Raw genomic sequence first — 12,418 nt, forward strand, 5'->3', positions numbered from 1 at the left:
TTTTTTACTTGCACTTTATGGCACAGACTAAATTGAAGGAAAAAAAAGTTATTACTATAATTTGTTTTTATGTTTAATTGGTATACCTTAAACAAGGTCATAGTTGTTGTGAACATAACAAAACACTACAAGCTTGTGTACTTAAAATGACACAAAACTCAGGAGGTAAATCTTAAAAATACATTCAAGTACCTTAACTATTAACAATACCTTAGCTTATTTATGTATCACTTGGCTGTAGATCCTCAAATCATCTCTGAATTCGTGCTGACACTGTCCTTCCTTCTGGAGGGGGCTGCTTTTGTTACCCATGGTCCTTGTGTGTGGTGTAAAGTAGGCACCGCTCCAAGCTCGCTGCTGTGATGGACTACAATCTCATGTTTAGTTTACTAATTAGTATTAAAATTAGAGTCTACCATGGGAATAAGCTTGGGGCGTCCTACAAAAGTTGCCACACACTCAGAAAAAGTATGCGGATTAAAAAGTCAGGATTCTCTATACTTCTAAGTGTCTCTGAAGGTATAACAACCTTTTGATCAGTATTACAGTTAGGCAACTAGCATTTTAAGGAGGGGCAGCTCAAATGTTTTCTCAATATAGTCTATATCTATTAATTGCGAGAGTTGTGTAACATGCAGGCAGCTAGTAAGCAGGCAATTTCCACTCACACGTGCAAAGAACCCTGTTGCTGACCTGGGTTTGCCATTTCCTCTGCTGTGCTCTTGAACACCTTGGCCTGCTCTTAAACTAGATTCTGCCTCACAGTAGCTATTCTTAGGATATTCCTGCCCTCAATACTACCCAACATTCTGCTCCCTCATTACCTGACTTTTGCTGAATCTGCCAATTTGCACTTTCCCTTCAGATCACAGCTGTCATAAGATAAGTTACTAACATATCATCTTGGTGCCCCATGTTCTCATTCTCAGGGGCATCTAAGACTGGAAGGTGCTAAAAAGGTCCTCACCTTCTCACTGGTCTCTAGTTAGGTCAGTGGAAAATGCGAAATGATTTCTGCCTTGAAACCCCATTAACCCCTTCGTGACTGACGACGTACAGTGTACGTCGCCAGCATCGGGGCTGTTATGAAAGAAAGGTCCCTTTTACTGTCAAAATATATTTCTTCTCTTTTGATTTTTTAAGTATTTTCACTTCTCACGTCCTACAGCCATTTTATCTTTCAAAATGAAGGCAAGAAATTTAATGGTACAAAGCTTGCTAGCTCAATAAAACAGGACTAAGAGACAGTTGATAAATTACAGGTGCTTCTAGCAAAGAAGAATTTAAACAAATATTTCCTGAGTTTCGAGGAAGATAAATTGGGGTTGTGAACCTTTTTAACCTCTTGCCGTCCGCCCGTAGTAAAAAAACGGACGGACGGCACTGCAGCATCTGCGGGTTGCCGTCTCCAGACGGCAATTTTTTTCTGCTCGCGCGCGCCCCCTAGCGGGCACGCACAGGCAGAAAAGACCCGCTAAATGCACACACCTGTTACCGGGTGTTTCACATATAGGCGATCGGCGGGTCCATAGCCCGCCGAAGTATAAAATTCATTTCAGTACAGCGCTGCATGACGGAATAAATGTCAGTTAAAGTACCGCAGCGCTGAATACTGAAAAATGGCCTGGATGGGAAGGGGGTTTAACACCGCGGATGTCAACTGGTTAATATATATTTTGTAGCACTCTGAGTATCTTTCTTTGTCAGATTTGCACATTAGCCTTTTAATGAACAAATTCCGGGTTATACAGTGCCAGGCTTACTCTGCCTATAAAAGAATACCAGGTGAAAATATAGCTGTTTAACTCTAGTTAGAAAGGGTACAGTAAATATCTATGTTCTTAGCCTTTGCTGTCTACAACCTTCTGATTTCAACTGCAATTTATAGCCAAAAGATAGCATTAAAAGAAGTAAAAATAATTGCCTTAAATAAGGAAACTGATGTCATTGTATGTATTTAAACCTTTGGGTAACCCCTTACAAACACAACACAGTAATAAAAAAAGTAAATGCTTCATTCAACTTACCGCTTAGATCTCTATTTTATTAGAAAAATATACAAAAGTTGTTCATCAAGACACTCCAGTTAAAAAGTATTTAACAGAATTTCTAAAAAAAACAAAACTCCAGCGACATCTCCTGAAAAATAATTCATTTATATACAACAAATTGTATTATCAAAGGTGACTCATGAATTCACTCATACACAAATGGATAATAATAGTAGTTCATGAATACCTGCACGCTCAGAACACCCTCCAAGTTCAAACTATAATTGCCATATGTACATGCATAAAAAGCGTTGTTAAAGGAGAGACTTAAGCTGTAAATGCTCCCAGAAGGAGGCAAATCCCAATAGACAGACCCTGAATAGGGAAAAATGTGCACTGGAAGAATAGATGGTCAGGTGGTCATAAAAATTCCATTCTATATGAATCTTGATTGGATCTGTGTCATGAGAATAACATTATATATATATACATATATATATATATCTTGTGTAAAACAATAAACTCCACAAAGATAGTATTAAGACAGTTGATATGTTCATATACTTCACCATTTTCTGATGAAGATTAACACTTAAAACCTTAATCCATACAAATATGTGGCAAAAGTTCCAAACATACACCCAACTGTCTTCTGATGTGTCAAGGCATAGGTCCAGGAGATGTCGCAAGCATTACATCACTAAGGCCACAGTGTGTTTTGTCGCCATAATAGGCAACTTTCTGTAGTGGCAGCCAAGTCTGCTGGGTAATTCAATATCATGAGAAACAATATAGCAAGCATGAGGTTGTTCCCAGCATGCAGGTATTCATGAACTTGTAAGGGGTAACTCAAAACTTTATCACTTAAATTCTCATTTGTATTCTAAAGTCAAGGCACCCTATTTGAGAATAAAAAAAAAATAAAAAAAAACATGGTGGGTATTTTCTTTTTTTTTGTGGTATCTTGGGGACTGATCAAGCCTTTGGTAAAACATTTCATGCTCTAAGACAGGGGCGCCCACTATTTTTCGTCTGGAGATCTACTTTTCAAATGACGAGCTCATTAAGATCTACCAACGAAAAAACATATTAGGGGTCTAAAAAGTCCCTTGATATTTCCCTTTTAAAATAGAAAAAGAAATTGAGGACACAAAGTCCTCAATCTATTTTTCTGCAGCCTCTATTCTAAATGAATGGAAAGCACAGAGGCTTCCCATTCATTCAGAAAATATTTTACTATCAAGCAGTTTCTGAATGGGGAGATATGGCAGTGACTAGGCTTCTGAGAATAAGTAGTTGCTACCATAGACAGAATCAAACACCGCATCAACAGATTTTGGTTCAAGAGAGTATTAATCAATGATGTTCAGGAGTGCAGGGCGATAAAGGGGCGCTCTCACCAGGTTCAGAACAACCTCAGCACTGTGTTCCACACTCCCAATTGGCTCCGAGGAAGGAAGCGTGACCTCTGAAATACGTAAACCACTTCACTACCAGGGAAGACAAATAGCCGGTGGATATGCACCTTTCGTTCTGACCCTTTTATGCCTGTTTTTATTCGTCCTTTGTGAGTACCTTTATACCATTTTTAAAATTCGTTTATTAAAAAGTGTTTATGCGATGGAGGCGCTCTCTGTGTCTTGTCTTGCAGTTGTTACCATGTTCAAACAAACATAATGATACCTCTGAATGTGTTATGTCTAACACATTAAGGAAGTTGACCTGATGAAAATATTAAGGAGCTGATATATTACTTTTTTTTTTTTAACTGGCTGCATGTTTGGAAGATAGCATGTGTGATAGCTTGTCACTACATAATAATTCCACTAAGAATATATATTTTTTGATCACTGCTTGAAACTTGCAAGATGTAAAGCAAAATGCCTTACTTTTGCAATCGAACTCTTGGGGAAACACATGCAACATTGGGATATAATAAAAAATAGTTGTGTGTGTGTGTATATATATATATATACACATACACATATATATAAATATATATATTGTATATACATACACACGCATACATATCACTTATCCAAAAGTTGAAATACCCACACAGAATAACAGTCAGTGTTCGTAGCTAAGCAGCATTCAGTCATACTGATTGAGGAAGTCTTCAAAAATGAAATACCTAACCACAAAGGATTGATTATTGTACCATACACAGGACCAACAAATTTGTGATTTATCAACTACTTTAGTTCCTGCTGTTCATGTGAAGCAACAACTCATTCCACACTGATTAAGAAGTAAGAACCATTGACCATAAGAAATGTAAATTATGATGACTTGATGAATTGTAATGAGAGGACAGCAGCACCCAAGGTACTATAACTGTGTCCAATGAAAGTACTGAAGAAACCTGAGAGGAAATGTGCACCATTGCACTCTATAAAATGACCAAGGGAGCTCCTGCAATGCTTTTATATGTGGGTTAGCCCGTCTGATTTATTGGAGGCATGAGAACATGAAAGCATTAATAAACTAGCATAGCAATAAACAGAAAATGAAAATGTCTTAATCTTTTTCAGCATAGACGGCTAAGTGTTCTGGGATATCTCTACTAATTGGGGTAATCTACAGAAAATCCTGGTTTGTTCTTCTCTAGTTACTACACACAGTTTATAAAGACATTATAAACTCATGTGCAGCTCAATCCTTGACTTTACTTTTGTATCAGATGAATAGCTCCATACCCAATGGACACATTAACATAACAATTTGTCATAAAATATGGAAACAATCTCCCCTGTTTATGTATTTTATTAGTAGAAAATATTCAAACAATTTACATCCATTTGAAAAGTTCTAAATCTGCGGTCAGAACGAAGAAAACATACAATTACAGTATAAAAACATTTAATTGGATGGGCAACAATTATCCAAGCAGCATTTTCATGTAGTCACAGTTGTGTTCCAATCTCAATCCTTGAGAGCCCCGGCCTAGATGATGGTTATAGCACACTGGAAATCTCACTCTGCAACATGTAGTTTTCTGGAGGAAACAGCTTGTGTTGTGTTATAGAATCTAGGAAACAAAAATACAACGTGCTAATTTGTGTAATAGAAATATTTACATGAAAGAACTTTGATATACTCGTATATACCAGATCTTACCGAATGAAACAAATAAAAGCTATGAGAATCTCTCTTTTAGACAACATTGCTATGATCCAAAAATACTTCATGGTTACATTTCCACAGCGTGAACTCTGGATCCCTCTTGGCCAGACCAATAAATCAATGCTGCTCACTCATATCAAGGAATATGTAAAGACGTAGAGGGGAATTTTTCAAAATGGGAGCATACAAAATCTGGAGCAGTTGCCCACGGCAACCAGTCAGCTTCTCTCTTTCATGTTCAACGCTTAAAATGTTCACCGGGCATAACAACATTAGCAGTAAACGTTTTACAATTAACTCCATGACAAGGATGAGAGGCCACCACCTAAAATTGGTGGAGAAAAAAATGTCAGCACAAGGGGCGAAGGCGGTTCTTCTCAGTTAGATCGGTCAGGGTCTGGAACTGGCTGCCACATGCTGTGATTTTGGCTGAGAGTGTGGGATCATTCAAGAGGCGACTGGACGATTTCCTCAGGGACCGTAATATACAGGGGTACAAGTACCCTTAAGAATGAGAACACAAAAGGAACCCATACATACACACACATCAGCAGGACCATACACATACACACAATAGGTTGGACTCGATGGACATATGTCTTTATTCATCCTCAAATACTATGTAACCATGTAACTGAGCAAACTGAAGAGAGAAGCTGATTGGTTGCCACGGACAACTGCTCCAGATTTGATAAATTCCCCCCACAGTGGTCTTTTACTTTACCAGACCAAAGACATACTGGTAAGCTACATAGTATGTGTGGAAACTGGACATAAAGTGTGCTGTAGTGCATGTTGTAGAGACATTTAAGTTGATCTAATCAGGTGAAATAGAGAAATGTATAATGGCTAAAAAAGAATCGGTCACCGTTGTGACTGCTGTCAATTACTAAAAAAAAAGTTTGGTTGGTTTGGAATGTTACATACACTAAGATAAAATAAGTATGTCTGTAGGTGCCGTTCTCAATGCACTTGCCAGAACAAAACAAAACGTGACATGCAACAATATAGTGAAAAGTGATCTACAAATCAAATAATCCTAGTACAAATATGTATAAATAAATGTTCAAATGTGATAATAGTGACCAGAGTTCACATATAAATCCAGCATAAATCCATGTACAAAGCTGTGACATCAAATTCTAAACTGCAAAATCCACCGATGAAGTGCATCCACCATGCTCACACCCTCCAGGGACCCGTTCACCTCCCAAGAAGACCTTAGGGAAACGCTGATCCCCTGTGGAGCTGAGCGGGATTCTACCCAAATACAGAACCACTTGTTGCCGTTATCCCACTCCTCCACCTTACGGCTCTCTGTAGATATTATTCTCCTTATCCAGATTACCATAGGCAAGATAAAACATACACCACAGTGCATACTATAGAACTCCAAATACAACTTGATTCAAATATGTAGGCAAATTATCTGTGCTTGTGGACGGTGAGACACAATATTCCAGAAATGAAGTTAATAAGCAAACCAACAAAAATCATCCTCTTACTATCCATCAGAGTAAACTTCGGAATATCTATAGCTTGTTTTATGTACGCTCGGCAAAATAAAGGGTGATATGTAGAAAAATGTAGATTTTCTGTCTGCTGTGCAATATAGCCACTTCACATTAGCATAATGATCTCCACAAAAATGTAATGGGGAACATTCCTCAAGACAATGGAATTTTATCGTCTGTGTCCTCTTCTTTCTCACTTGATTTTCTAAGATCTCTATCTCATGACACAAGAATCGATATATTTCGCTTATGTTTGGTACATTTCATTTTGTACATCTGCATAAGTGTACTGGGATTACTGATATAGATTCACAAACCTCAGCACTATCTCAAGGAGGAAAATAAAGACAATGAAACAATAATTATGTCCGTGATAACAAAGATCAATGTATTTATAAAGCCCCACAGTAGTGGCTATGTCCATGTACAATATTTAGCCCTCATTCGCACTAGAAAATGCTGGCACATACAGCTCCGTGCTGCGTGCATGGCCGTATCGGGCAGCTCCCGGGAAGGACAGGTGCTGCGTGTGATTAGTACGCAGCCCCTGTCCTTCTCCATGGGACTACGCGGCCGTACGCCGCGCTACGCTCACTTCAAGTGCAGATCTGTACGGGTGCGGATGTCCCGGCTCGGACGCAGACAAGATCCATCCTGTCAGCATACGAGTGCGCTCACTCGCACAGACGTGCAGGGCGGGTGAGTGTAGGGGGGCGTACGGCCGCACACTCCCATAGAGAAGGACAGGGGCTGCGTACTAATCACACGCAGCACCTGTCCTTCCCGGGAGCTGCCCGATACGCCTGTGCACGCAGCACGGAGTTGTACGTGACGGCCTTTTCTAGTGCGAATGAGGGCTTAAAGCAAAAACTGAAGGCTGTCTTGATATATATTTTACTGCTTTATCCACCAAATTATTTGTAATTCTGTATGTCTGTCCTGTGATTTGCACACTGTAATTCCAGGCAAGTAACACACTTTCTACCTGGTTTGACAATGCAGCTTCCTATGTCACATATATGCTTTGTTCCTTGGACAATAAATCTGCATCATTGTCTCTTTCCAATTAAGAGGGAGGTGACCCAGCAGACAATAAAGCTGAATGGGGAAGCTGTGTAAATGATAGGAGCGGCTAACCAAAATCACAAATCCGTTGGCAGGTAAAACAGTACAGAGGAAACACTCTCACACGTGCCCTAAACTGATGTAGATTAATGAATATAATGCAATCTTATTCAAATAATTATCATTAATATGGCAAGCAATAGTAATGCCATTGTACCTCAAAAGGAATGCATAGTAATAAGCACAACAACCTTGTTGTCAATAAATATGGCAAGTAATAACAGTAACAGAGGTAACTACTCTTAATATGCCAAACCAATGTTTAGTTTAGTTATGCATAAAAATTCTATTATGGCAAATCTATTTTAAAGCATGTACTATTTAACATCTACTCTCAGAATATAGCTGCAGCTGTAGTCATAAGTGTACCACAGTGAGCTACCACTATATTGTGTCAAAGGTTTGAAGTCAAACATCTTCAACTGATAATTGACTTGTGAGTAATTGAAGAAGACTTTATATTATTAAAAAGAGGACAGGTGAAGAATTCCTAGGGGCGTATTTATGAAGCAGACGTATGGCCTAACTACATAACATTGCTTTTCATGTGATTTGCCTGTGAAGCCCCATAAATCAGAAAAGTAAAAAGGGATGGAAGGAGGAAAATCTTTCACATGACCCAAGGTTATGTGACAGTGTTCTCCTCCTTTTCCTTTGGTTTACTTAAAGAACATACTCCCGTGAATTAAAAATCCTCAAGCACCCACTACGGGAGAAGTGTTGTTAGCATTCAGGAGGCACATTCATTCAAAGAGTAATAGCGTGTTTCAGGAGATATTAGTTTTGAGCATGCCACGTAAGGATTCGTCCAGCAGTCCAAAGAAATTTACCACTTTCCATTTTTTTCCAAAAATTGTATTGTGGTGCACTAAAATAATGCTCTCCTCCTTCCATAGATGCTTGGAGCCCGGACCTTCCCGGCCGTCTGGGCCCCTCACACTTGCTGAACCCCTCTGATGGCCGGGGATTCGGATCGCGACCCCCCCTATTCACTTGCGCAACCCCACATGGGGTCGCGACCCGCAGATTACGAAGGTCTGCTCTAGAACTCGTCAGAAGGTTCAGGAAGTGCAACAAAGCCCAGCTCAACAGTTTGCGCAGCGCTTTACAATATAAGAAAGACATTACAATCACAATACAATTCAAGACAAGATGGTAAGGAGGGCCCTGCCCATCCACTCATCAATTAGAAAAAAGCCAAGCTGGCAGCGGTTTTTGGGTGGATAATAAATGGAACGTGAAGAGCTTCCTACCTCACCACTTGGACATTATTCTGGACCCAATCCAGCATGGAGTTCGCCCTCTTGTACCTGGCCATGCCAAACCAAGAAAACCTCAGGTGGAACATGTAAGGATTGATGGGAGAATGGTGGCAGCTTTCCAGGACAGTGGAGCCTTTCTTAGCATTGCGGCCCCCCCGTAGAGATGTTGGACCCAGGCCATTCAGAGAGACCCAGGAATTATAACTGAACTTCCTGAAGGGACACAGAGGTGTTGAAAGTACACTTGAACTATGAACATGAGAAATTGTGCTGGGTGGAGGAAGATGGAAGGTTTACCAGCAAATGTTCTATTAGGAAAGGATGTGGGTAATTTACTTTGTAATTTCATGTATTTGTTTTTAATATAATCTGGCCATTTCAGCCTATAAATGACCCAGAGAAGCAATTGATGTGGATGATTTTTTTTCATAATTGTGTATTGAGCTCATGAAGTGTTGTTGAGAAGCATTTGCTATGTCGGGTTTGCTACCTGGCTGGGATATTTTCAGGTCTGAAATATCTCCCCTGTTTCGTGAACCCTTGACACCTATAATTGATAAAAGACATTTGATGTTCTGAAACAGGGGCAAGAATGAGAATGTATGGGCATGGTGTGCCCAAAGGCACTGAATACATGGTAAATAAAACACAAACTCTGTTAGAACAGTCAAAGAAAAAAAGAGACATTGTTGTCACATGTCACATACCTGAACTAGAGGGTAGACATTTAATTTCAGAACGGGACTATTTAAAATATACAAAATTCCTCAAGCTACCAAAGTATTTTTCATTACCATTATTGTCAAGCTTCGATCTATATTGAAAAGCATAGAATCCCCCCATTTTTTTTTTCCAAGCATAAGGTGGCCTTTATAGAGATATGTTCCACTATGTCTTACTGGCAGTGGTAAATGAAAGTATTAAAGCCCCATCAATAAATAGAAGGGTTCATATGATTGATTGAGAATAGTCTTCTATTGGAAACCAAAATATTTGCTCCAAACATGCACTATATTCACAATAAAGGGCACCTGTCATAAGAGAAACACAGGGTCTATCTTTTGAAACTGCAGGTTGCCTGATTGTCTCTGGCTTTAATACAGTAAACTCTCAATTCTCCAGTATCCAACATACCAGAACTCTCATCTAACCAGAAAAAAAATTCTGTGTACTCACTGTTTAAATGATCTGCAGCATGCATTATCCTGGAAACAAGCATGTGTCTAATTGCCTTAATTTGCTTTTGATTACTGCTTTTCAATATTAATATGAGGTCAATACAGAGTTTATGTTATGATATGGCATAGTATGGGAGATGGCATTAGTTAAACCTATTTCTAATAGTAACCCTCAGGCAACCAGAATCTACCATTCCACGTGGATGCCGGCTAATGTGGAGTTTACTGTACTTTGAATCATAGACTGAGAACACGCAGGAAACTTGTATAACTAGAAATATTGATTAGCATTGTTTCTTGGGGCTTAGAGAATATATCAGCAACTAGAATTTTTAGAAATAGAGATCAGCAACAGCAGCCCTTACATTTCTCTCAAGACATGTTTCCTTGGAAAATGTATGTGTTTTAAAGACACTAAAAGTAACATAATTGTTTTTACTTCTGGTTGCTGCCAGCCCGTTCAGGGCTCCGGTAGCTAAAATAATGCCACCACCTGCTGAATATTTCAAAAGGCTTACTGGTCTTTGCCAATACTCTACAGGAGCTCTACTTAACAGACTTATTTCCTAAAGTCAACTGTAGCTTTCTCATGCTACCTCATTTTAAGTACAAGATCTACATGAACTGTTCTCACTACTAGTAATGACCTCTATAACCAAGGTCAACACCCCAGCTTGATTGCTGCATTTCATGTGGCAGATGGCCTTCAAATGCCTCTCATTCTTTGAAATCATCACTTCTCTAGTATCGGTGATTCTCTGGCCATTTCAGTCTATCAGTGTGTACTTGTGCCAGATTCTCATTACTGCTCTGCTTCACTTGACTAATTCCCATCCATTTGTAAGGAACACTGTGACATGTTCTAAGGGAAAGAAGTTGTTCACAGTCACCCTATTTGACTGCTATATCTTTGCTTTCTCCATGTCTGTACCTCATTCCTGAACCTTATTTGGAAGCTTTAACCTAACTATAGTAACAATAAAACAGATGCACAGATGCATCTGTTAATATTTATAATATCAATAAAACCCACAAAAAAATACATGTATCACACTTTGCTACCAACTTAAAGCCCAATCTGCCCTGAAAAAATGATGCATAAATACATTACGGTAAACTACAAAACCTAAGAGATATACCATGCGGAACCAAGGCATTGCTGAAACAAACAAAAACATTCTAGGACTCAAGGGGATTTAGGGAGAAAAAGGCCTAGGGACACAAACAATTAAGTCCAGGATGGACTTAGTTTTATTTTTTCCAAAGTTTGGATAGAGTAGGAAATGGTTAAACCCCGTTAATCTCTCAGATCTATCAGCGGGTTAAAGCAGAACTTCGGGCAAATCAAATCTTAACCCTTGCAGTGTGGCTACTCCCGCACTGCAAGGGTTAAGTGCTCGTTTTGTTTAGGGAGTTTAAAAAAAAAGTTAAACTCCTCAGAACCGCGATCCCGGCTGGCTCCTACACACCTCCCTCCAGCGATGGTATGTGTCTCGGCATCCTCTTGTTCTCTGCACTGTATAGAACGTCAAAGGACCTTAAACAGCAGAAGGGGAGTGAGGCTGAAGGGATCAGTCTATGAGCAAACCAGGAGCATAGCTCAGGTAAGTATAGCTTTTTTTTTTAGCTCCCTAGACAAAACGAGCACCACTGCAAGGTTTACAATTTGATTTGCCCAACGTTCTGCTCTCATTTCTATCTTGGTCTCCAGAGAGTGCTTTCTTATGTGGCTCATACCAGCAGCCACATCCCTAGTGGTGGTACGCAAAGGTATCCTAAGGTTTTTTTCTATTGGCAGCTAGTCCTTATCCCTAGATACTAGAGGTCATTGACCTCACCATACCTTGTTGAGTAAACTGTGGAACCTAAGCAACTAACAAGGATGGAATAACTTATTGGACACCCACCATATATTCATAGCTGTTTGGAGCACCTGGATTAGCTACCTGCACTCAAGGCAACTTCAGGTACAGTAATATCTCTCCTCACTACAGGCACAGTGGAGTGTTGGTGGGGAGGAAGGGTCATCAAGGTTGCAGCCCTATTTCCCTTCTACACTCTCACCCTTTCCCCTACCTAATTATCACTATACTCTCTTCATCTCAGCTCATATTCCCTCTTTTCAACTGTTCTTTATTCTTATCTGCTCGTATATATGTTGCCCTGGGCCTTGGCCACTAAACCCCCCTCAACTAAAGTGCATTACTAGGATCTTAGGCACT

The 12,418-nt window shown here is 39.6% G+C and overlaps 1 protein-coding gene across 1 annotated transcript in view; it reads right to left on the minus strand.

Annotated features, from left to right (window-relative positions):
- Positions 1–4,948: 4,948 nt before the first annotated feature.
- The window catches only part of MCPH1 (microcephalin 1), a 238,927-nt gene continuing 231,457 nt past the window's right edge, over positions 4,949–12,418 (minus strand). The window contains exon 14 of the mRNA XM_018567597.1: positions 4,949–5,022. Within this exon, the coding sequence (XP_018423099.1) occupies positions 4,949–5,022 (74 nt within the window). The remainder of the gene's footprint in view (positions 5,023–12,418) is intronic.

This window comes from Nanorana parkeri, unplaced genomic scaffold (genome assembly GCF_000935625.1).
Source record: "Nanorana parkeri isolate BGI_ZX_2015 unplaced genomic scaffold, ASM93562v1 scaffold1071, whole genome shotgun sequence".
Lineage (NCBI taxonomy): Eukaryota > Metazoa > Chordata > Amphibia > Anura > Dicroglossidae > Nanorana > Nanorana parkeri.